This window comes from Dendrobates tinctorius, unplaced genomic scaffold (genome assembly GCF_039654945.1).
Source record: "Dendrobates tinctorius isolate UK_male_01 unplaced genomic scaffold, ASM3965494v1 ptg000158l, whole genome shotgun sequence".
Classification (NCBI taxonomy): domain Eukaryota; kingdom Metazoa; phylum Chordata; class Amphibia; order Anura; family Dendrobatidae; genus Dendrobates; species Dendrobates tinctorius.
This window is the reverse complement of record NW_027361825.1, coordinates 22,814,308-22,840,400: the sequence shown is the minus strand read 5'-3', so window position 1 is coordinate 22,840,400 and position 26,093 is coordinate 22,814,308. Positions and strand designations below refer to the sequence as shown.

At 41.2% G+C, this 26,093-nt stretch overlaps 2 protein-coding genes across 3 annotated transcripts in view; one reads left to right on the top strand and one right to left on the bottom strand.

Moving 5' to 3' along the window:
* LOC141051952 (protein FAM98A-like) overlaps window positions 1-2,220 on the top strand; it is a 28,165-nt gene extending 25,945 nt beyond the window's left edge. The window contains exons 7-8 of the mRNA XM_073549106.1: window positions 984-1,151; window positions 1,613-2,220. Of these exons, the coding sequence (XP_073405207.1) occupies window positions 984-1,151; window positions 1,613-1,756 (312 nt within the window). The 3' untranslated portion in view covers window positions 1,757-2,220. The remainder of the gene's footprint in view (window positions 1-983; window positions 1,152-1,612) is intronic.
* A 2,958-nt stretch (window positions 2,221-5,178) lies between these two features.
* Window positions 5,179-26,093, bottom strand: part of LOC141051951 (RAS guanyl-releasing protein 1-like) — a 37,160-nt gene continuing 16,245 nt past the window's right edge. The window contains exons 6-14 of one of the 2 annotated variants that reach the window (XM_073549104.1): window positions 19,919-20,194; window positions 18,260-18,340; window positions 17,726-17,833; window positions 11,593-11,702; window positions 10,646-10,781; window positions 7,004-7,040; window positions 6,499-6,567; window positions 5,748-5,926; window positions 5,179-5,665 (exon numbers count right to left, since the gene is read on the bottom strand). In XM_073549104.1, the coding sequence (XP_073405205.1) occupies window positions 5,456-5,665; window positions 5,748-5,926; window positions 6,499-6,567; window positions 7,004-7,040; window positions 10,646-10,781; window positions 11,593-11,702; window positions 17,726-17,833; window positions 18,260-18,340; window positions 19,919-20,194 (1,206 nt within the window). In that variant the 3' untranslated portion in view covers window positions 5,179-5,455. The remainder of the gene's footprint in view (window positions 5,666-5,747; window positions 5,927-6,498; window positions 6,568-7,003; window positions 7,041-10,645; window positions 10,782-11,592; window positions 11,703-17,725; window positions 17,834-18,259; window positions 18,341-19,918; window positions 20,195-26,093) is intronic. The other variant, XM_073549105.1, reaches the window with a different exon arrangement.

The window sequence follows — 26,093 nt, the reverse complement described above, 5'->3', positions numbered from 1 at the left end:
TTTAATTTACAGGGGACAGTGGCTTCAGGGGATTAGGTGTTAGGCTATGTGCCCACGCTAGCGTTTTTAAACGCTCAGGAATCGCATCCCCTTTCCCAGAAAACGCGCGTCTTTTTCCACGTGATTCTTGCGCGGTTTTTGTCGCGTTTTTTGACACTCGTTTTCTGGGAACATTGGGAGAATGCTAAAAACGCTCAGCTATGCGGAAATTAATGAGCATGCTGCGTTTTTAGCCGCTAAGCGATTCCTGAGCGGTTAAAAACGCATGCATTGGCACAAAAAGCCAAAATGCATGCAAATTAATTGGAAGCATCTTGTAAGCGTTTCTGCAGCGTCTGATCCAGCACAAACGCTGCGGAAACGCTTACAAAAACGCAACGTGGGCACACAGCCTTAAGGTTGTGATTTTTTTTTTTTTTTTTTCTTTTATAAATTTTATTCTTCATTTTACACTTAATTGAAACAGTGGGGGCTGAATACAACTCTCAGCATTGTCCCCTGCTCGTGCTGATCTCATCGCAAGCAGAGGACAATGATGAGAGTTGTTTCCAGCCAGGGATGAGCTCGAACAGTACTGCTGATTCCCATGTGCAGGTGTGTGTCGACTATATACAGGATAGTTCAATAAGTACTATCTGAGAACTACATGGATACAAGATGACTGTACTAGCTATACTTCTGTCCCCACACAGCATCATGTTATTGGAGCATCATGTTTACATGGATCAATGTGCTGCTGATAGGATTTATATTTTTTGCTTGCATACGGTATCTGGTCACCTGATCATGGTTTTTTGCATGTTCATCAGAGGATCACTGACATTGTTACCTGGACCGATGATCAGAAGTGTTCACTGATTATTATCTACTTGTAACACACTCCTTTATGGTACATATACACGTTTCACCTTCTAGTGCGGTGGCAGACTTGATGAATCGCCGATCTTTTACTGCAATGGACTGTATATGTGCTTCACACACAGGTAAAGGAAAAATCCATGAATGAAGTCTACTGGCCTTTAAGAAAGACACTAACTTCCGAGTCCAGGATCACAATCCCACATTTATTGGCTGCCCGGGAAGACTACTCGCGAATCCTGCACACCTGCAATGCCACCTTTTGCCAGAAAACCCGCAGCGCTATCCAAAAGGTATTGACCTCCTACCATGCATTTATCTTTCTCTCATGCTGGAGACCACAGAGCCTTACAGTTAGTTGTCAGCCACATAGTCATTGAATGTAGCCGTAATGCACATGGATGACCTCACAAGTCCCCTAATCTGGCGCTCGTTCGTCAGTCGGGCATTGGTCTAAACGAACAATCATTAGTTTCACCAAAAGAGACAACGAACATGTGCTGTGGTCAAAGTAGTCCTTTGTGATTGACTTTTATCCCAAGTGTATGGCAGCTATAAGCCCTGCGCATGATTTTCTGAGGTTATCCAAAACAAACACCCAAATGACCTGATTATAGACAGTGGGGTTCTTTAGGTGCTCCTTGTGTCTATTATGTCACAGATCCATTTCCTGTATCAATTCGTAATGTTGATAGGAACCTAGGCTTATAAAAGTTGAGTTTTTTTTTTTTCCTTTTACTTTTATGATTTACAGGTACTGATGACTGGTACTGTGCCTGACCGAGGAGGGCGACCAAATGAAATTGAGCCGCCGATGCCTATGTGGGAGAAGAGAAAGGAAGGGGGAGGAGGAGGACAGCAACGGTGGGGCAAAAGAAATAAGAGAAAAAAGAAGTGAGCCCGATCGAAAAATACTTTTTCCACCTTATCTATTTAGTGCCTGATTGCTGCCAAATTCATTTTCTGTGTAATCTCCGGCTATGGTTGCACAGAACGTTCCTCACATACTGTGCACAGTTTCCTCTGGGCAGGGTAATGCTATAGCAGGATCATAGAGTAACCGGTGGTGATCTAATGTATATGATCATGTGTATACATACGGTATATATAATATAAATATTATATAGAATATGTGACACCTGGCTCTCCAATACCATTATTATTATTTTTTTTTTTTTTTTTTTTTATTTCTAAGGATGTGTGTGTTCCTGAATTCTCCGCATTGCTTCACTGTGCAGCTTTGTGGATATTTTTTTTATCTTTTGTCGGTATTGTAATAGCTCCAGTTTTGATACCCACAATAAGCTGGTCGAATAAATTAATTTTTTTTTCCTGTAAAATGTAACCGCCTTATAAGGAGCACTTATAATTGTAGTGAATAAAACCGCAACTTGTACAATGTAACAATTGAATTACGGCTTTAGTTTAATTAATGACGAGCAAATGGCTCATTGTGTAAATGTGTAATATAAGATGCATATTTTTATTTTTTAAATGCTTAATTTCAGGAACCAATTTGGAGTGCTCGATGTGTTAAAGGTTTATTCCCATGTCCACCTTTTTATGACGGAAAGAGGGCTAACAGCTTCTAGGTCTCTGCCTACATACCACACTTTAGTTACCTTTCCCGGGTCAGCTGCTCCTAATGTCTGGCATTGGCTGCCATGCTTTCTACATAGCATCAGCGCTGCAGCCAATCAGTAAGCTCAGTGGATTGGGGCTGGACGTGCCATCTTTGCTGGAATTCTCTGAGCTTACTGATTCATGTCAGCACCATGGCCATTGGCTGAGACTCGCTGGTGGACTCGGAGAAAGAGTTTAGTGTTTTTTTTTTTTTTGTTGTTTTTTTTTTGGGGGGGGGGGGGGGGTATTTTTAGAAAAATCTATCCCTCCTTTTAAGCTGCACAAGAGAATGTGTGTGTGTGTGTGTGTGTGTGTATATAGTATAGACTCATCCATATATTTTCAGTTCCTGCCCACACTTGTATAACATGAGGTTGATGTTTTATGTATCTTGGTTTGCCTAAAATAAAATCTACTATTAGAAATAAATTATGGACAAGTAAATAAAATTGTCTTACCTTATGTTTGTTTTGTCTTAGCGTATGGAGGATTTTATGTACTTGCAGCAGTTTTTGAATACAGTTCTTTCATAAAAAGCATGTGTGTCTTGTACATTATATATCTTTTTTTTTTTTTTTCGTTTTCCATGTTGCTATATCTGTTTCTTTTTCTGAAAAGATCAATTTTCAGAAGTCTCATTTTCATCACAGATGGGATTACACATTAAATGTAAGGTATTTGATAACCCCTTTATATACAGTAGATAACACAGGATCCACTATTCACAATAGGTGATGTCACAGCTCACCTCCTCCTCCTGTACAGTGACTGATATCATCTCTATATGTAGTATATTTAAACCAGTGCAAAAATTGCAAGTATGTACAATTATTAAATGGCATCATAGCCCTACCTTAGTCTGTGTTACAGTCTGCATATAGCTATGCACTAGGTAGGAGACAGTGCTTCCTTATATAAGTGCAGTACAGAAGCAGGCACTGTAGAATCGCATTGATGATGATTGGCCATCACGGTTGTGTCTTCTCTGCCCAAGAGGGAGTTACGTTTTGTGGCATCTACTGTATTTGCTCCCATTATACATGGGGATTAGAGTGAGATATTTCCCTAGCTATAAGTCACATATTTTTGAAGGTTGTGTTTTGTTTTTTTTTTTTATAAATTCTATTTTATAATACATCCATTGCATTCCATTTTTACTTAAAGATGCTAGATTATGCGTTTGCTGACAAAATTGTAACATTTACTTTCCTGTACGCTTCACACATACAGCGAAAACATTTTATAAAGTACTTTTTTAGCATTTTAATCCCCAGAAGTAAAATCACTAAAAATACTTGATCTCATATATTGCACCATCCCCCCTCTCCAGCATTTATCAGTTTTAGTGCAAAACCCTGAGCTCTGCTCCTCCCGTATAGAGAAGATATAGTGGACGGCTCCTGACGATGGTTTTCAATGTTAGTAGAGTCCTTTGTGATGGCACTCGCAACAATTATCTGTAATCATTGAGGAGACCAGGAGACAAGTGTTTAAAACACAAAAAAAGGACGTTCCATAGAATGGGCTGTCCATGTAACACAGACCCTGAGTAGCTGTTCTCCTCTATGGGTACCATATGAGTCCTCAGCGGACTGTCCTGTGCGAATTCAGAATTAAAGGGTATAGCTAACCTCATGAACAAAAACTTTAAAGGGAATGTATCACCAGAAAATCTTTAAGTTAGATTTTTGTGTGAAATGTATTAAAAAAATTACTACTTTTAATATCACTATATAACTTTTTTTGCAATTTTCACACTGTCCACTAGGCCTAACATCAGACTCCTCCTTCCTATTGGACACCTGGACATTGGTTGCAATAGACGGATTCAAGCCCTATTGAATTGTATTTAATGAGCTTGCTGTAATCTGAGCAAAGTCATTGTACAGGAGGAGGAGGTGAGCTGTGACATCACCTATGGTGGATCCTGTGTTATCTACTGTATATAGAGGTGTTATCGGTCATTGTACAGGAGGGGGAGGAGGTGGGCTGTTATCTGAAATTATAATAATTTCTGTGATAATTAGAGTACTGAAAAGTCTTCTGTAAAGAACAAGAAGTTGAGTCTAATATAAAGCCTAATGGTCTGTGTAAAAATTGCAAAATTTCATATACGGTATATTGCTAAAAATATTTTTATTTTTCATATAATCCATAGATGGATAAATATGAGGAGCATGAGAAATTTAAAATAAAAAAAAAAAACCTAAAAACCTGGTCATTTTTCTGTGTACACATAGCCTAAAAGGGAATGTTTACACTTTTTTTTATGCAAACTTAAAATCTGCTTTTTTACAGTACCAGCAAAAACTCATACTTTAGAAATCTCATGCACATGCGTTTTTTTTTTTTCCTGACTGAATTGGAAAGCTAGTAAGTAAACAAAGTCCGACTAGCCCAATGCTTTGCCAATGTCTTAAGTAAACTATTCCTGACCAATTCAACTCCCAACCCTGCCTGTTTTTACATTTGCAATTGTATATTTTTTTTCATGATCTTGTAAACTTTTTTTTTTTTGTTCAGAATAGTCACTTTTTTCAGTCATAATCTTATTCCATTAAATAAGTTGATTGAATTGCCTTTTTTTCCTTTAATGTTTTATAGTCTCGCATATGTCTTACACGGGTGGCTTGTTCATGCTTGCATGCTTAACTTTGGGATCCTGATAAGCGCAGCTAAACCTGCTTTTTGTCTGCATTTTGTTTTTTGTTTTTGTTTTTTTTTTTTTTTTTGCTGCAGCCAAAGCCTGATCTCTCGGCAGTAAAAAAAAAAAAGTGTGAACATAATCCTGAAGATGACAATAATTTGTGTTTCCTTGTCTATAGAGAAGGCGTTTCTGACCTGCACGGACCCATTGTGCCGTACATGGTTGCGTGTCATTTAGGAGGTATTGCTTTGTTTGTACAAGTAAAGTTCCTTGTGTCCATTGAGAGTATTGTACACCACTAGTTCAGTCCTTCGTGTGGGTGATTAGTCAGGGGGTTGTGTCACTTTGTATCTTTAATGCCTTTAGGGTCTCAAGGATTTGAGTGAGAGCGGCCGGTTTCATCTTGGAGTCCTTGCTCAGCGCTTGCACCTTGTCCTGCAGCGTGCACAGCTGGCTGTGTAAGTTGGCGTTCTCGGCTGCCAGCTGGGAGTTGGTGCAGTGCAGTCCAGTGTTCTCCAGCAGAAGGCGATTCCTCTCCTGCAACCAAGTACAACTGAGATGTAAGATACGGAGGTACACAAATACAGACATTTTACTATTGCCCTGATTATCTCCTCACCTCTTCTGTCTCTTTTAGCTTCTTCAGTAAAGTTTCAGATTTCTTGCAGCCGCCTACACAGTGAGATTTCATATGAGAAGGATCTGCTGCCCCAGATACATGGGGCCCGTGTTTTTCACCTTTTCTTTCTACGCTTCCCTGGCTAGTAGGCACGTTCTCCATGACATCCTTGTGCAGTCCTGAAACAGAACAAACACAAGTAAAGTATTAAGCCCACGCGTTCAGGATATTTTGTAAGTAGTGATGAGCGAGCATGCTTGGATGAAGTGTTATACAAGCATGCTCGTGTGCTAATAGAGTATCTTAGGCATGCTTGAATACTATGTTCGAGTTGCAGTGGCTGCATGTCTCGTGCCTGTTCGACAGCCGCAACAATGCAGAGATTGCCTGTCGAACAGCTGCGGTGACTCAAATATAGTATTCGAGCACACTGAAGATACTCAGCACACGAGCATGCTCGCTCATCACTAGTTGCAAGAAATTGATTTAAAGGATTCTCCTAGGACTTGTGGTTATTTTATGCACCCCCCCAATACGTTTCATTTTTCCTTTTTTGTCGACCTAGCTGTAAAGAGAGCTATTTAGTCACTCTGTTATCACGTTAGTGAGGGTGGAAGCCTCTGTTGGGTGTGCCCCCTAATTGATGCTTTCAGAGATTGATGGAGCCATTTAAGTGGTTAAACACTAGCAATAAGAGAAGTGATAGTGGCTCTTTGGCGAACGCAGTAACCTTTTGTTTTATTGCATGTACCTGGTATTCCAGCTCTCTGCAGATCCTGTGTATGTGCATGATATTGGCCTGCAATAACCGATGCAGACACTGCAAAATATATGGTGACATGCCTGGTAAATATTTTTTTATTTTATTTATTATGCATTGCTTATATAGTGCTATCTTATTCTGCAGTGCTTTACATACATTATCATCACTGTCCCCATTGGAGCTCACAATCTAAATTCCCTATCAGTATGTCTTTTTAGAATGTGGGAGGAAACTGGAGGAAACCCACAGAGAACATACAAACTCCTTGAAGATGTTGTCCTTGGTGGGATTTGAACCCAAGACCCCAGTGCTGTAAGGCTGCAGTGCTAACCACTGAGCCACCGTGCTGCCTATGTAAGTTGTAGTTTGGGCCAGTGCACCTTGGTCACTTTAATCAGCTGATTAATGGGGATGCTGGAAATCTGCGGCCTGGAGATGGGTTTTCTCTAACATCTGACCAGTTTTACACTACGTGATAACAGAACTGATTTACCTGAAGTCACATAGCCTTGCTTAGCCACACTCCATATCTGGAAAAAAAAACAAGGTCAGCTGTAGAAATAATACAAGTACCAGATATCAGGACTTATTAACAGCCTTGGCCAGATGCAGCGGGTTTGTGTTATTTAATCTGAACACCATGAGGATGGGTCTGAGACCCTGATTCCGGGGACGTGTCACTTACTGGGCTGTGTGTCTCTGTTTCTGATAAAATCAGTGTTTTATTAACAGGAGATTATCACTACGGGACTAGGTGTCTCCTGCCTTCAAGTCAACTGTTCTGTGTAACCCAGCCCCCAACACTGATTGGCAGCTTTATGCACAACATAACATAAAGCAGCCAATCAGTGGTTTGGGTGTGGTTATACAGAGCTCAGTATTCTGAGCTCTGCTGGCTTTGCAGCAGAAAAAAACAAAAATGACGGCAAGCAGACCAGAAAGTGACACATAACTGGAATCATGGGCTCAGCCCCTACATCATGCAAGTTTTCAAAACCCATTCAACAGGCACAAAATAAAAAAAATCTGTACAGAAATCAGATCGTGCCCCAAACTGTCTTAACGCTCATGATGGAGATGTTGACTACAGATCTCACCGTTTTGCAATACCTATTTGCAAAATCTGCAATGAAATCCACGTGCAACAATTACACACTGTGTCTCGACCTGACTTTTAGGACCAAACACGACAGAGAATATGTATTGAATTTTTTTTTTATTTTCAACCTAAATTACTGAATTGAATCAAATAAATGAAATTTAATAAAAATGTGTCAAAGAAACACTCCAACAGAAACTGGTGCCGACTGGGACCCGCTTCTCTATGAGCAAGAACAGAGAGCAGCCCTGTAACAAGGGTCCTTCTATAATGGCAGAGTAAAGTGTCACGAGCGGCTCACAGGGTTTGTCAGCTTCTCTGATCCGGCAGTCACTTCAGCAGAAATGGAACCACAGGCCGCGTCATTTCCTGCCTCTTGTGACAGAATGGGGGGATGTAGAGAAGACACATTCGTACAAGTGCTGAGGGGAAGAGGGCTTCAGATTTTGCGTTACATTATTAGCTGTTAGGGATCGTTATCACTCGTATGATTTATCTGTAGTTTTGGTAATTTTAAGAGATCCCCTTTTGGCACTAGTGATGAGCGAACACACTCGGATAAGGTGTAATCTGAGCATGCTCGGGTGCTAACAGAGTGTCTTCAGCATGCTTGAATATTATGTTTGAGTCTCCGCAGCTGCATGTCTAGCAAACAGGCAATCCCTGCGTGTGTTGGGGCTATTCTTTATTTAGCTAACTTTGTCATAGTGCATTTGTTGTCACACCCTAACAATGTCATGCCATCAAAACAGGAGCCAGAGATGGTAGGGCGGTTTGCAGGACTCCCGTCTGGAATACTGAGTATCCTGCAAATCGATTTGCTCATCTCTGGTTAAGCCCCCGTTACACACTGCCATATCGCTAGCAATATCGCTGTAAAGTCACCGATTTTGTGACGTTGCAGCGATATTGCTAGCGATATCGCTGCATGTGATACTTACCTACGACCCACTCCCCCGCTGGTTATCGCTGATCGCGCAAGAAGCTCCTGGACCATTCCTCGTCGGCCGCTTCCTGTGGAGCCGGGCGGGAGGACGCAGGATCGCCGCGTCTGACAGGTAAGTAGCGATCCTCGTCCCCTGCGATGTCGCTGGTGAGATCTGCCTGTGTGGCAGCTCACTAGCGACCACCTAGCGATGCACCAGCGATACTGACCGCGTCATATTGCTGGTCGGGATCGCTGGTGCATCGCTAGATGTAACGGTACCCTTAGAGTTTTATGTAAATCGGGTTGGAAGTGCACTCTGGGTGTGTCTTGCATGGCTGCTTTCAAGTGCATGTACACACCCTGATCTGGCTAATTCACAGATGTAATTAATTATGGGTGCCACTCTCTTAGCACAATACACACTGCTCAAAACAATAAAGGGAACAATTAATAGAATATAACTAAGTAAATCAAACTTCTGTGAAATCAAACTGTCCACTTAGAAAGCAACACTGATTGACAATCAATTTCACATGCTGTTGTGCAAATGGAATAGACAACAGATGGAAATTATTGGCAATTATCAAGACACATTCAATGCAGGTGGAGACCACAGACCACATCTCAGTACCAATGCTTTCTGGCTGATGTTTTGGTCACTTTTGAATGTTGGTTGTGCTTTCACACTTGTGGTAACATGAGACGGACTCTACAACCCACACAAGTGGCTCAGGTAGTGCAGCTCATCCAGGATGGCACATCAATGCGAGCTGTGGCAAGAAGGTTTGCTGTGTTTGTCAGCGTAGTGTCCAGAGGCTGGAGGTGCTACCAGGAGACAGGCCAGTACACCAGGAGACGTGGAGGGGGCCGTAGGAGGGCAACAACCCAGCAGCAGGACCGCTACCAGAGCCCTGCAAAAAGACCTCCAGCAGGCCACAAATGTGCATGTGTCTGCACAAACGGTTAGAAACCGACTCCATGAGGATGGTCTGAGTGCCTGATGTCCATAGATGGGGGTTGTACTCACAGCCCAACACCGTGCAGGACTCTTGGCATTTGCCACAGAACACCAGGATTGGCAAATTTGCCACTGGCGCCGTGTGCTCTTCACAGGTGAAAGCAGGTTCACACTGAGCACATGTGACAGAGTCTGGAGACGCTGTGCAGAGCGATCTGCTGCCTGCAACATCCTTCAGCATGACCGGTTTGGCAGTCGGTCAGTATTGGTGTGGGGTGGCATTTCTTTGGATGACCGCACAGCCCTCCATGTGCTCGCCAGAGGTAGCCTGACTGAATATTTCATTCAGAGATATCTACGATGTGGTATTTTAGTGTTCCTTTTATTTTTTTGAGCAGTATGTATATGTGTGTGTGTATATATAATATCATTTTTTTTTATATATATATATAATTATGCTTAAGGTCAATTCTCTACTGGAGACATTTTTGCAACTGCCCCATTCATCTGAACTTAGTGTGTAAAACTCCATGGTCCCACCACCTAAACAACCCTATTCTGAAGATTGACAGTGGCAGAAATTTCTGTGAATACACCCCAATATTGATGGCTTGTACCCCCAACGGGCTGTGGTGCTCCTGTGTCCTCTCTCCATCACTTACCACGGCTCTTCCCTCCATACACGACAGTGACTGCACCTGATTACGTGGCCCTCTTCCTTCTATGTGAGCGCTTCTGCCTTATTAATCAGTAGTCAGATCTCCCCACAAATCAGATGATCGCAGGGGGTCCAACTGCTGTGACCCCAAATAATCTGATGCCTCCAGAGACCATGACATAATGAGTTGTTTTTGACACAACCCCTTTATATCATGCATACGTCTCTGCCGCCAGTGCAGTGACAATGAAGCAAGTTGGCAAATACAAACGTTCTGCAGTTTTGTGTATGCAGCAACTATGCAGACTTATGTGTCACCATGGTTACAGATTGTACACAGACCATGTATGAAGTTTGCTTCTGCGTTTCATGAAAGGGAATAACACAACTGCAGGATCAGGCTACCTAGGCTTAGTGTGTAGTCTGTAACCACTGAGACACATAGGTCTGCATAGAAGCTGTCGGCTCTCCATGCTTGCTGCGGTTTCTTACACAGTTGGCACACAGCGGCGTTTCCTTCAGACGGATTTCCACCAGACTTTGCAAAAAAGGAAGTCCTAGTCTAGAGCACACTTGACTGGCTTTCATAAAATATGACGTCATCTCTTCGCGGGTGACCGGTCCCTCTCTGTGTGGAAATATAAATCAACTTAGAGCAGGTCACATAAAAGAGTTACAAACTTCCAAACAGAATGAGCTCACTAATGAATTCAGTTCCCTCGTTCAGTAGCCAGTGCAACATGGAGGTTATCGAAGACAAACGGTACAACATTTTTAATAAAAAAACAAATTGCAAAAATGGGTTTTAGCCCAAATACATGCATTAAAGCAAAAAAAAAAAAAAAAAAGCCCTAATCCTGCCAATCCTTCCTTCGCCCACAAATATATTGCATTGGCCTTTTTACAAGTAGCTCAAGCACTGACGGACTGAGTTATATCAGTGACCAGGGAACGTTATGGACAGAAATGCCCGTATAAACTACGGTAATCCATGGAGATTCTGAATTTAAGGGCTTGTCTATTTCTAGGGACAGTATCTACCTCTAAGGGGACCGTTAAATGGATTTTCGGTCTGGGTGCTGCCTGTGTAGAACGTGGAAAAATGACTAAATAAATAAAATAAAAATGTAGGATTATTGCAAAAAGGGTAGGAAAAAAGAGATAAGCGGAAAAATGAAAATTTGGTTTGGCAAACAGAATATAAAGGTTGTTTTTTTTAATTGTATCATTAACGGGATACTCCAGTTAAGATTATAGTTTCCCATGTGCCTTTCCATCATACTTGATGACCTACAAGCTGTTGCCTGTAGATTATACCTTGACCTTCCCTAGTTTCCACGCTGTCTGTGGCATGCATGCTGCTGCGCCGAGCCTCTCCTGGGCCTTACCCCTACATCACACACTATAGCTTCTGATCCATGTAATGTGGGCCAACATACCTGTCTTTTTCCAAAATTTGACAAGAAAAGGGAAAACTAGAAATCACTTTTTCAAAGTCTTCCCGGGATATAAGGCCTCGTTCATCTGGATCATAGAACTGGAAAACAGACTAGAAGGAGAAAGGTGGAAGTCATTTTGGGGAAAAAAAAACAGGTCCTTGTAAAGAAACGACTGGGTCTAATTGATGATTCATGGTCGTTCATAAGCTTAACAAAATATGAATGTTTTATTTAAGAAAAACAAACAAGAGGGTCACAATATGTCGCCTAGTTTATAAATCTATGTCGGCTTCCCAGTAAAAAAGAGAGGGCTCCATGGTAATACGGAGTTGGGTGCAAACTCTCACATATGGGAAAACTGAAGCCGCTTGCAAATCTAAGACTGGCTATGTGCACATAATGGTTTTTTGAGAAGAGGGGCAAAAACTGAGCAGAAACTCTCTGAGTTCTCCTCCAAATCTTAAAACTTCTCCAAAACTTGGCGTTTCTGTTGAGTTTCTGCTCCGAAAACCCTGTAAAAAGACTCCGTGAACACACAGATTTTCTTTTCAGGCATTCAGGTTTGTGTTTTTTTTAAGGGGAAACTTCTTCAGAAAATGCTTCTTTTTGGGAGAGTTTTTTCGAGCGGTTTATCTTTTCCTGAGATATTTGCGGAAGCAGTTTTGAAGCATTTAAATATTTTCGAAACGTTGTCTTATTTTTTTTCTTTTTGCAAGCATTTAATTTGATACCGCAATCAAGAGCCGCTAACATGCACTTTTTTTCACACTTTTTTTTTTTCACCAAGCTATTTTAAAAAAATCTGCAATTAAAAAAAAACTCCTAAAACAATCTCAACATATAAACATCAAACAGGATTATCATTGAAATGAACAGGAGGAATCTTTCACTCATTTTTTTTTTTAGGCATTTTTTTGTAGCATTATTATTTTTTTTTTTTTTTTTTTAAGAGAATCTGCTTTAAGAAAAACTCTACCTATAGCATAAAAATCCCCACTGTGTATAAAACCTGCAAAGGAAACTGGTCAGGAAGCGAGTGTGTGTCCACGATCTCTGGCTCACTGCCTAATTTATTTGTTGAAATTGACAGACTGCACTCAAGACCTGATACATAACTAATATCCTACTTCCCAAAGTCATATTCCCAGCTGTCCTGGAGGCTGTAATTGGGAGTTTTTGATATTGATCTTATTCTGGTTAAATATTTTTTTTAATAACTAATTATTTACATTTTTTTAAATATTTTCTATATCACCAGCTATATAAAAAAAAACTAAACTCTTGCAATTTTCATCCTGGTCATTGAGCATTATACCAGGTGCATATTTTCTGTCTGTACCAATCAATTTCCAATTTCCATGCTGCATTTTGTTGCGGTCGGTGCAGCATCAAAACCAGGGGTGTAACTACCATGGTCGCAGCGGTCGTCACTGCGACTGGACCGGGGGTGTGAGGGGCCCGGCAGGTCAGACCGCAATATCTCCTAACTGTGCCGATTCTCGTGGGATAGTCCCGTTTCTGACCCCCCCCCCCCCCCCCCGCGTCCCGCACTGAGCCGCCACTTCCCCCCCATACACCCCTTCATCGCCCTCCTGCCGGCAATGAAGTCCTTTTCTGTGCGCACAGGATCTGTAATGAGGTCACAGGAGGGGAGGAGTCAGGGGTCACATGATCAGGAGCCTCGTTGTATGCAGAACTCTGCTGTGCTGGTTATCATGATGCTGCGTGTGTACTAGGTGTACGGTGTGGAGATGTGCGTGTATTTTGGCATGGGGAGGGCCCCATTTGAAAGTTCGCACCGGGGCCCATAACTTTGTAGTTACGCCACTGGTCAAAACGACGCAAGCGGAGCCATCCGCACTGCCCAACACAAGTGTGAAACCAGCCTAAGGGCTCATTCACTTGCGAGAGACTCGCACGATTCTCGTGCGAGTCTCTCGCATGAAAACCTGGCACTGCCGCCGGGACTGGGACCAGAGCGTGCAGCTGCATAGAAATAAATGTAGCCGCACGCTCCGGTCCCAGTGCCGGCAGACAGCAGTGTCAGGTTTTCATGCGAGAGACTCGCACTAGAATCAGTTGAGTCTCTCGCAAATGAGTATGAGCCCTAACTCAGGAGATAAGGCAAGGGCGGAGACCCCGGTATCTTCGCCATCTGAGGTATCCTCTGGAGCAGGGCGAGCTAGGGTACCCCCTTAGTGTTAGGGCGAGGAAAGGAGCCCCTGGCCCGGGTCACCTGACAGCTGTGTCGTGACATTTAGTGTATTGGGTAGTATTGCGGGCTGTGGTGACTATACTGTATAGAGGCTTTGCGGGACGCTATACTGAAATATTGTGGGGCTGTGATTGAAATCATACTTTGTGGGGTGCTGTGGGGGACATTAAATTGTATGTAAGGGGCTGAGGGGCCATAATACTGTATGGGGTGCTTGGGGGCCATCATATTATATAATGGGGGGCTGTGGTGAAAATCAGACTGCATGTGGGACTGTGATAGACATCATATTGTATATTGGGGGCTGTGGTGGATATCATACTGCGTGGAGTGCTGTGGGAGACATTATACTGTATATAAGGGGCTATGGGACCATTATACTGTATCAGTGACTGGGGGCATAATACTGTGTAGGGTGCTGTGGGTAATGCATGGGGGGCTATGAATGGACATCATAGTGTATATTGGGGGCTGTTTTGGATATTATACTGTATGGGCGACTGGGGTAACCGTCATATTGTGTGGAAGTACAGTGTGAAGAGGGGGTGCAGTTTGGAGAGGACAACGTGGTGGGCAGTATGAGGACGTAGAATGAAAAAAAGGGCACAATATGGATATAGAGAGGGGGCACAGTATGGAGAGAAGTCAGAATGGTAGGGGGACAATGTGGAGCTATAAAGAGTGTTAGGGAAAACAGTGGAAATGGGACAGCCATGGTATAGGCCATGGGTCATAGGGGTAGACAGTGTGCTGGTTGAAGTTGATAATGTTAGGCAGTGCGGAGTTTGATGATAAGGACACAGTGTGGACGCCATATACCATAGCATGCTTATTTAAGTCATAATATGGACAGATATTTTTATGCAGAGGGCATTTTAAGGGCACTGTGTCGGGATGTGCTGTAGAAAACCAGAGAGGGAGGTCTGCAGAGAAGAGCAGTGGATGTGAAAAATCATCATGCCATCTGGAAAAGATAGAGACGAAAAGAAAGAATCTACTCAGAGAAGATGTCACCTTTAAAGTACTTGGATGTAAATCTTTACTTGTTGATACTGACTGTCTCATCAGTACTGTGGTTCCTGTATGGTCCACAGTCTGATAATGATTGATAACAACAACTCCCACTGTCTCCTTACTATTATTAAAGGACATACTGGGAGTTGTAGTTTCATGTGATACAAATGAATATGTGCCTGACTTGACATTACAATTGATTGCTGCATTAAACTTGGTGATATCTGTCAGGGTCCTGACAGCGCCGGCGTACAGCCTCCGCTAAGCAGGGACTCACCCGCACCGTAGGGACCCCTGGGGACAAGAACAGCCAGACAATAAAGATGCACGGGACCTGAATGTAGAAGTTTAGAAAGCCAGCACAGGACCTACGGTCATGTGAGCGGTCATGTGACTGCAAGGGGGCGGGGCTTAGCATCCTGCTTTCAGAGGAGGAAGAAAACTCCGAGTCGGGCAAAGCAGAAGTCAGGCACAGTACAGGCAAGCGAGGGACAGGAGGGATAAACAGACGGGACGTCAGATAAAGCCAAAGGTCATACACAAGATATCAGTACAGTACCAGGGATGAGACAGAATGGATTGTCAGGGCCAAGCAGAGATCAAAAACCAAACGAACATAGAAGGTACCAAGCAGAATCCAAAGCAATATCCAGAGAACAGACCGAGTCATACACAGAGAATCAAGCAACCAGAACACAGCACAAACACTCAGGGGTCACCACACAATGCCAAGGGCGAATGTATAACTGACAGGGATGGGAGCTTCCTGAGGCTATAAGAAGCCTCCCCAGAACCAATGAGAGGCCACCCTAATAGGTCCCAGGTGTGCAGGTGAGAGTCTGCACTGAGGTCAGAACATTAACCCCAGAAGTGCCGGTCACCCAGCACTGGTATCGTGACAATATCTTCATGTACTGATGGTGATTCTAGTCATGTATTCATGTACTGATGGTGGATCTGGTGATTTATTCATGTACTGATGGTGGTTCTAGTGACCGGTTAATTTACTCTTGATGGTTCTGGTGCCGTTTTTATGTGCTGTTAATGGCTCTGGTGATATATTCATGTACTGATGATGATTTTGATTTGTGTTCATGTAGTGATAATGGTTCTGGTGATGAATACAGCACCAGAACCATCACCACTACGAGAATACATCACCAGAGCCATAAATAGTGGATGAATATAGCACCAGAACAATCATAACTACATGAAGAAGTCACCACAACCACCATCAGTACAGGAAAACGAGACCAGAACCACCATCCATACATGAATACATCACCAGAACCACTATCTATACAGGAATATGGCACCAGAACCAACATCAGATTTTTTTGCAATCTGCATTTGTTGCATGACGGATATAAAAACAATCATGCATATCCTTTTATAATGGAATCTGTTTAGCTTCCATTGGGGTATCCACAAAGTGGCCCCCCATTATAGTTAAATAATATTAATTTCCATGACTATTCTTGAGTTTGACATTTAAAATATAGGATGTCAGGGATGAATATCGCTATTTTTCCCAAGTATCGTGTAAATGGTCTGCGAGCAATGAATTATTCCATAAGTAACTATGAAAACACATTCCCTGTTGAGCCTCACCTCTAAAGTACACCACTTTTTAACTTTTGCAGGTATTTTTTGGTGAAACAGGTAAAAATTCTAGTATAAGTGGTCATCAGAGTTCGTTACCTGACCTATCAGTGTGAAAGGGGAGGTGTGTTAGGGGTCCCGTTACCTTAGTCTCTGATCCATTCCTTTACATAGGGGCCAAGGGTTCATGTCTGGGGAGGGGGCATCGGCATCGTCTACCTAGGGCTCTAAAGTAGCTTGTCCTGGCCCTGTCTGGAGGTAGTACTTCATTTTTTTTCTCTATTAGTCTGTGGACACTTTTCTGTCCATTAACTCCTAATTCATTGCAGCTGCCATAAATCATCGCACCCTCTGGTGTACTGTTTATATAGGCAATTAGGGAAGGGAATGTGTGGCTACAGTACGGCCACCTCTGGAAAAGTTCTTAAAAAAAACAAAGCAATAAATAACTGCAACATTTAATAACACATTATGTGTCTTCTGCTGACTTGAAACTAAAATTAACATATATTTAATTCCTATTAAGAGAAATGACTGCTTTTCAATCAATTATTATGACTTCCTATTCCTGAACTATGAGTACGTGGCATAATTATTATACTTCATGTTTAAATTTTTTTAACGGTAGGTAAACTCAGTTTTAGTGGAAGATCAATTATGATGTTGCCAAAGTGACATTGAAGAGTAAACTAGCTGACTCAATATAGTGCTTGGCTAACAGCTAGTGAGTAATGTCTGTACTTCACATCTACTACAATACAGAGGGGCTTCCCCTGGACTAAAGGAAATCATTGAAGCCAACAAAAATTCCTAAAATAAAGCCTTCAGCTATGTTATTTGGGGGCATCTAAGACAGGCTCTGATGAGACCAAGACCATCTATAGTTATAGGCAGTGGCGCAGGTTGAAACTTGTTGCAACCAATGCAAAATCTCCAGCTAAGCCCCCAACTATCGCAGGTTCTTAATTGTATTGGTCTTGTTATATGGGACAAAGGTATCTTTTTGTCCCATGGACTCTATGGCTTTGGTGCGGCTGCAACCCCTGCATCTATTCTGGTTACAATGCTGGTTATGGGTTCTACTTTGGTTTACATGCTAGAACTTTGGAAAATCACAATAAGACGGGTATTCATTAGATCTACCCTTAGAAATTATTCTTTGGGCCACCCTTCCTCTATATAGAATGCTTCATAGATTACGCCTAATAGGTTATTGGTGGCACAACCCAAAAATAGTTGATTGACTCCATTGTCTCATCCAAATGTGTCAACTAGTTGTCCATCATTTCGAAGAAAACTTACCATCACCATTTGCTCTATGCTGTGGCTGTGGCTTTCAGGGTCTAGTTGTAAAGCTCCTACTGGAGTCCAGTCTGGAATCACTTCTGGAGGCTTAATAGGAGTGCTGGACTAATGGGAGAAGAAAAGTCAAAACATTAAGAACCTTTCTTTATTATGGGTCACCACCAATATAAAGAAGTCCAAAATTTCCATAGTGCAATTATTTACTCTTGTGTGCCCTGCCTTGAATTCTTTTGGATTTTCTTGTGCAATAGTTAATGTCGTGATCTTCCACAAACTGTAGTCGGTGCCAGTAAACCTAGACGCAACACATCCTGTGTTCTTATGTAACCTGGTCCGCAGACCACACATGAAGCTCTACTTCATTTATCCTGTTGTGTGCTAACTGTACACATACTAGCACAGTCCATATCTTTAAACCAAGTGTAACTTGTTACTGACCAGTCTTGTTATAGATGGCCAGATTATTTGGTAGTTATTTTCCAACCTCAGCCTAAAATTTAGTTTAAGCACAACATGAGGCAAGATTCTTACCATCATTTTGGAACTGCGTGGTTCCCGTGTGTAGGATAAGGTGAAAATCTCATCTTCTTTATGAAACGTGTCCAAAGATGTCTACAGAGAAAGGTAAACCTGTAAACATTTGTCTAAAGAAATATATGGAAAAAAGCTATCATAACTGCTAGAACCTCTCTGAGGTGATTAATCATAAAAATGGACTTCTAGAAAACTGGTCATACAAAGACCTTATTCCCATCTTACACATTTATGGCATATCTACCAGATTAAATGTTGGTCCCGAGTATAAGGTTCACAAAATAAGGTCTGTCCCTCGGGCCACTGTGAAGGGAGAAGTGACTGCGCATGCACATCTATCTCAATTTATTTCTTTGGGAGTTACAAAAAATTAATAGCTAAGGCTAACACTATGAAGACTTTGAGAAAATTTGTAATGGATTCTAAATAGCAGTTTTGTCTAGTCCAAGCAAAAAAAGGTAACCAGTCAAATATTCAAGGTTAACGGGGAGAAGGAAAGACATCAGGGTGACCTTAAGTCTTATTTTATGCCTAAACCTAAATTAATGGGTTTGGGCTTCCTCTTATACTTGTGTTTGGTTTAGTCCCCTTCTTCTCGACATGTGTCTACATTTGAGTACTCATTCTTGCCCTTAGTTCACCTAATTCTACTACTCTGGCCGTTTGGTCAAGTACATTCTGCTATTTCTTCCATTTTGTAATTAGGTTCCTCAAAAATAGCAACACATATTCAATTTGTCCTTTGGTTCCACAATCTTGTTGGCCGTAATCTACAGTGATACGTCAACCAAAAATTATCCAAACTCTTAACATTATCCCTTTGAAACTCCTATTGCTTGCTTTTAGATATTTCCATTCCACCACTGGTTATATCTACTGGAAGACCTCTATTATTCCTACTATTATTCCTATTCTTGGAAAAGTTTTTAAAGTTATGAGTCTAGAAAAATGTTGTTATCTCCATCAATATATATTCTCACGTGGAAAAAATTAGAGTATTTTATAGTACATTGACAGACTCTTGTATACCCCACTAAAGTGACTTCTGATCATACTGTTAGTAAAGTCTGTGTCATGATCTCAAAATTGTAATTTAATAATTCTGATGTTCAATACAATCTCTGTACCAGTCACACCACCATCGAAATAGGGTGCAGAATTTGCCACCAAGAGCTACTTATTATACTGGTGTCCAATTTGGCAGAGATGTCTATGGGCCCCATTATGGTACCCATACATGTTAGATAAAAGGGAGTCAAATGGCTAATTTCAACCATAAATTTTGATTGTTGTCTGCTTTGGTGAAACAAATAATTTTTCGTATTTGATGGATGGCCTGCTGACAAGCATTTGTTGCTGTTCAAAACACTAATAGGGCTTGTTGAGTTTTTTTAGCCAATGATGAGGATTGGCTTATCCAACATGGCAGACCTAGTCTGACCTGTTTTTTGTTTCTACTGATGATGACCCATGTTTGTCTAACAGTGTATGGGGACCTCTAGGCACCAAGCCCTGTGTGCAACTGCTCCATCAGCGTACCCTATAGTTACACCTTCGTATGTTCTTAACAGCTTGTTTTCTAGCAATATATATCTATAGTACCCCTTTAATAATAATTTAGCATGCTTTGCAGAATAACACTTGGGAATTACTCACAGTGAGCAGCAGTATCACATCCTTGTTGGCTTTGATTGGCGGACTGGCTTTCTGCAGCTGACGTAATTCCAGAATATGTTGGTAAAGACTCTGTAGTTTGCTGACATTGATTTTCCCATTGTCTAAGTAATCAGGCAGGGCCTCATTAAGTGATACTAAGTCCTTTAGTTGTACACCGAGAATGGGAATTTTAAAGCCCCCACATTCGTTGTAAACCCTTCGATATGTACTGTAGTTACTGCTTGAGGATATGAGCTCCGTCATCCCACTGAGGGTCTGTAAGGAGAGGCAAAAAGGGAAGCATTGGCACAGAAAAGTGCTTAAGGTACAGTACCTTAAATAAATTCATGATGGCGCGCAGAGGTCCAGTTCATAATTCAGTGCAGCAGAACTGCGTCTATAAATGATTGCATTCTTGCTCGACATCCTCATCACATTCAGTATGTGTCAAAGGTGAAATCTAATCAGGTATCCTATTATAATTTTTTTATTTAATGCGGTTGTATGAGATAAGGAAAAAATAAGACCTTGCACCTTTTTTCCTAGATCTAAGCCTTTGTGACACCACCAATGGTGGTGCTGTTTTGGGATACAATAATCCTCAAAGAGACTTTTTATTAATTTTTTTTTCTGCTCTCAAAGCTTTTGTACGAGGTTTTCCAGGACTACTTTATTGATGTCATATCATTTGGAAAGACCACCTATATGAAATAGGTGGAGGTCAACTGATTGAACGGAGCTGCAGGACCATGAGATTGGTTGGAGTCTATCTTCTGAAAGTCAAGCCTCTATGGATCTGATATTTGTAGCTAATCCGGACATGTCATCAGTTTAGTAGTACTGGATAAATTATTTCAAAGAGTTTTCTGTTCTTTTGGAAAAGTTAATAGAGCATAAGGGATCCTTATAAAAGAACGAAACAATACTCACGAGTGGAATGCCTCGACACTCAGATGGTGGCCAGTCAGGACTGTAAATGATGATAAACATAAACACCAGTCACTTGACATCTGAAGATGCTGATTGGCTGCAGCGGTCAGATGACTGATGATGTTATCTCACCAGAAATGATGTTCCATTCACCAGTCACCTGATCGCTGAAATAATAGATTCCAGTCCATAGAAGATCAGAGACATGGAACTGGAGGGTTTTAGCAGTAAGTATTGCTTAATTCTTTTATAGAGATCCTTCCCTACCCTTTGTTAACTTTTCAAAAGTAGTGGAAAACCCCTTTAAGGCCTCTCATAACCATGTCATTACATGCTGTAGTAAAGTACAGTAAAGACTGGAGAGAAATAAGGAGGAGGTAAGACCACATGTGCAATTCTGCTTTAACTCTTGTAAAACTTCAATCTGCTCATAGAGATTAACTTTTAAGTTTTTTTTTTCATAAAATACTTTAGTAACACAACCACTAGGATCACTGATTACAACGGAGAACTTACAATTTTCCATTACACTATAATAGAGAGTGATTATACATTCATGCTCACTTCTCTTTAAGATGAGCTTAGTAGCTGGTCTATTACATCATCTGTTTAGTCTATTGAGCCTTCAGTCTTCTGTCATCTTAGAGTCACCAATCAAAAAAACGCCAACTTGCTTTCTGTGTAAGGTATACAGTTTTAGGATTTCGGAGCTTATTGACATGTTTCTGTATGTCAGATATGACTCATTCTTGCATTAACAAAACGGATAGTTTTTGCTACATATGCTGAGAAGTCACTTTTGTGTCACAAAGGCGAAACTTAACTACCATGATAAGGAAAGCCTACAACCTGTACTTTGGCTGCAGAATAGGAGATCACATTTTGTGGTTGCATAGGAAAAGGTAATTATGCGTTTTGCAGTTGCAATAATCTGGAGAGAGCCAACCGTTCACACTACCAATTGTTATTTCTGCATGGTGCCCCCCCCATTGGGAAAGGAGTTTCAAGGAAGTAGTGGTCTTTACAGTATCCAAATTTTCCATCTGCAATACGCCCAGTACCACATGGAGAAGAACTGCCGGTTACAGAAGCACCAGAAACCTGTTCAGTTGAGTCAAGTGAGGAAGAAGATGGCGCTTGGTGTCATGAAGCATCTTCCTCTTGCAAACCAGACTTTCTGTCAGCAATCTCAACTTAACCACACCTTATAACATAAAGTGAACTGAACGATCTTGTTAGAAATTTGCATCTGCCCAAGAGTCAGGCTCAGCTCTTAGGTTCCAAGCTACAGTAATGGAGTCTCCTAGCGGGCGATGTTCGGAGTTCTTTGTTCCGCTACTCTGATAAAAATCTTGTCCAATACTTCTTCACTGAGATCGATCTTGTGGCATGCAACAACCTCAACAGTTTAATGGAAGCTCTGAAGATAAGTCATAATCCAGATAAACAGAGATGCTTCATCGATTTGTCCTAAACAAGCCTAAAAGTCGTCTTGCTGCATAATGGCAGTGCATTACCTTCAGTTCCAGTTACTTATGCCATCCACATAAAAGAAACCTATGACCATATTAAACAGCTTATTATAGTTCAGGCGCCTCATTTGTGGCCCCACTATGGTGACTTAAAGGTGGCTGCCCTCTTAATATCCAGAGTGGATACACAAAGTACTGCTGCTTTATGTGAGTTGGATAGTCTGTGCAGGAGAATATCACCACAATAAAAAAGACTGGCCTCTCCAACGTTCGTTTTAGCCAGGGAGTAAAAATGTAGTGCATCCATCTCTTGTTGACAGACATAAGATTGTTACCACCATTGCATATCAAGTTGGGCCTAATGAAGAACTTTGCAAAGGCAATGGATAAAAATGCAAAAGCACTCAAGTATCTCTGATAAATTTCCAAGGTTGAGTGAAGCAAAGATAAAGAATGGGAAACTCGAGCAGAGAACTTTGAAGAGTTGGTGGAAAAACTCTTCAAAACAGAAGGATCTTGACTGTAACGTCCGTAAAGACTCATTCCTTACATTTGCATCTAAACTTTTTTCTACCAATCTGCAGAGCAGTGAGTGATGAGCACGGTGAGAGATTTCACCAAGATATTGCAGGTATGGAAACAAGATATCAAGGAAAATGGAATCCATCAATGCTTGTAGACTACTGTTGGACAATTGCAAGAGATGATCCGATGCATGAATACAATAGACAAGCAAAAAAGATTAGTCACTGAATGAGGAGCAAATTCTGTTGTGTAATTTCTGTAACTCTTTACAATTCATAATAGTGTTTAGTCATGTTTTTAGTTGAGTTGTTTCCATGTTTCCTTTAAAAAAAAGTATCAGAATATTGGCATAACAAAATATTTAGCATCTTTATATTTGCAAAATTAATAATGTTTCAAAGTACTGAAACTTTTATGCATTAATTATACGTAGAGATGGCCGAACCCTCACAGTAAAGTTCATGGTCCATACCGAACACCTACTGAGTTCAGGCACGGACCCCGAACACTGACTTCACCAGGAAGTCCGTGCTACTGTTCAGGTTAGGCATCCCAAACACCAGGTGCTTCTTATGCTATCATGTGCATAACAGAGCGGCAAACAATGCTTCTGATTGGCGGTAAAATCATTAAAGGCCGGTCAGACAGCCGTGGTACCCATTCTGGAAAATCAGCTGTGATCAGAGGTAAAAAGTTTACCTCCGGTCACTGGCTTCGGCTGATGGGAATACAACTCCCATCAGCCAACTCTTGTTGCCACTAATAACAGTGAGAACAGGTGGTGACTGATGGAAGTATTCATCAGCCACAGTCTGTGCTTTTTTTTTTTTAAACCAGTTATTTTTATGTAGGTTTCAAAAGATTTTAAACAATAAACAGTGGATATCAATATACATGTAACAATTCACATATCTTGTAACAGTCTGTGCTTTAAATAAATACAAAACGTGCCGTGGGTTACCCTGTATTTTTGATAACCAGCCAGTCAACACAGACAGCTGAGAGCTGCAACCGTCAGCTGTGAGTTTTAGCAAGGCTGGTTAACAAGAATAGAGGGTCCCCACGCTGTTTTTTTAAAATTATTTAAATAATTAATTTTAAAAAAAACCACCATTTTTTGACAACCAGCCAAGCTAAAGCAGACAGCTGGGGGCTTGTAATCTCAGGCTGTTAAGGGGCCATGGATATTGTCCCCCCCAGCTTAAAAATAGCAGCCCGCAGCCACCCAGAAAAGTTGCATTTATTAGATGCGCCAATTCTAACACTTTACTGGGCTCTTCCCACTTGCCCTGTAGCGGTAGCAAGTGGAGTTCATATTTGTGGGGTTGATGTCTCCTTTTTATTGTCTGTTGACATCAAGCCCATGGATTAGTAATGGGGAGTCATCTATAAGACACTTATCCATAACTAATCCTATAGTTATATTGTAAATAAACATACAGCAAGTGTAAAGTCCTTTACTTGAAATTAACAAAACACAATTTTACTTTATTTAAAAAAAAAGTTATACTCCCCTAATGCCCATTCCACGTCAGTGACTAGCAGTGACATCATCGAGGTTACCTCCAGTCACTGAGGCTGCATTCCTCGCTGGGCCCCTGAACTACTTGGATCTTGGTGAGATCACTGCTAACAGAGTGAGAAAAAGTGTCATGGTGCAGCGCTGAGCTCAGAGAGTTCACCGGGAGATAGAAATTTCTCCTGGTGAGCGCACCTGATTTTCAGACGGCCTCCTGGGAACTGCAGCTGTCTGACCGGCAGTAATGATTTTACTGCCCATCAGAGGCAGCATTTGCTGCACTGTCATGCACATGACAGAGTGGCAAACACTGGATGTTCGTTCGGGACCCCATTCAAGTGAATGGGTTCCGTGTTCTGATTCATGAACCCGCTGAACCCGAACATACAGGGGTTTGCCCATCTCTAATTCTACGTAGTAGTAAAAGGAAAACTGATATTGTAGAAGCTAAAAATTTTCATTGTCAGTTTTGAATTCAGAAGATCAAAATCATTAAGAAATGGCTCATTTCCTAACTGAACCTGACAACTTTTGAAAATCTATAGAACAGTGTTATTTGTCATTTAGCGCTCTAAATATTATGGTTATTATGGGTTCATCTTTACAAATACAAATGTTTTTCCTAGCAGTAATTAGTACAGGGGATATTTAAAGGGGGTTGGGTTTCTTTTGCACAGATTAAGCCTAATATTGTATGCCGGTACTTTTTTTGATAAAGTATTAAATAAAGATTTCCTTGCCAGCAGCTTGTTACAAACGTAACACAATTCAACTCTTAGTTTTTTAACATTAATTTTGTTTAACGCCCGCACAAACCACCATGAGTCTAGTCTACCTGAATACTAAGGGTGAAAAAAAGTTAAACATTGACCCTTCATAGTATGTTTATTGAGAGTGAATAAAGATTCATTTAATATTGACCGGTAATTGTCTTGACTTGTGGTTACCTCAATGAAGGGTTAAACCAATACGTAACTGCTGAAGAAATCGCCTTGTAATCTTGTGGTAAACAGTTGTGGTAGGTTTCTTAGAACGAGACCCGAGTGGCGTTTGCAGTTTACGTCTTTCAGAAATGTCGAATGCAACTTGCTAAGAATGCAACTCGCTTCTTGACACATTGTTTCTTAAGTTTGCTAGTTCTAGACTTTTCTCAATTTTGTAAACCTTAAATCAGTCTCCTGTTTTATCTTCTGGACAAGGACGTTACTCATCGGAGGGTTAATAACAAGAAAGGTAAAAAGGAAAGAACATTAAAAAAAGAAAAGCAGCTGATATTATTGGCTTAATAGGTTGTTTTTTTCAGACTTAAATATTGATGACATGTATTTGGGAAAGCACATTAGGAAACTAGCTTGTCGGAAGAAGGGTACTCCAGAACATGCCCACGATGCTCTGAACACCTCATTTGCATGTAAACCTATAACATGTTTTCTTCAGAATTAATATATAAAATAAAGGTATCGCTCCTCTTAAAGTAAAGTCCCCCACAAAGATATACTCTTACATTGATACAGACTTTGAATTTGACAGACTCCCTTTAAACAAAAAAAAACATCTGTTTCCATGAAAATATGTATTTTTTCTAACTTGGTGTAATTGCCACTGTTCTCCTGAATCCAGTGATGGTTTTCTTTTGTTTCTGCGCCTCTCTGTTCCTGAGATATCACCCCTTTTTCCTGTATAAATATCTAGGCTTTTTTAGCCAAGTGGGTGTAGTCCTTAAGAACAC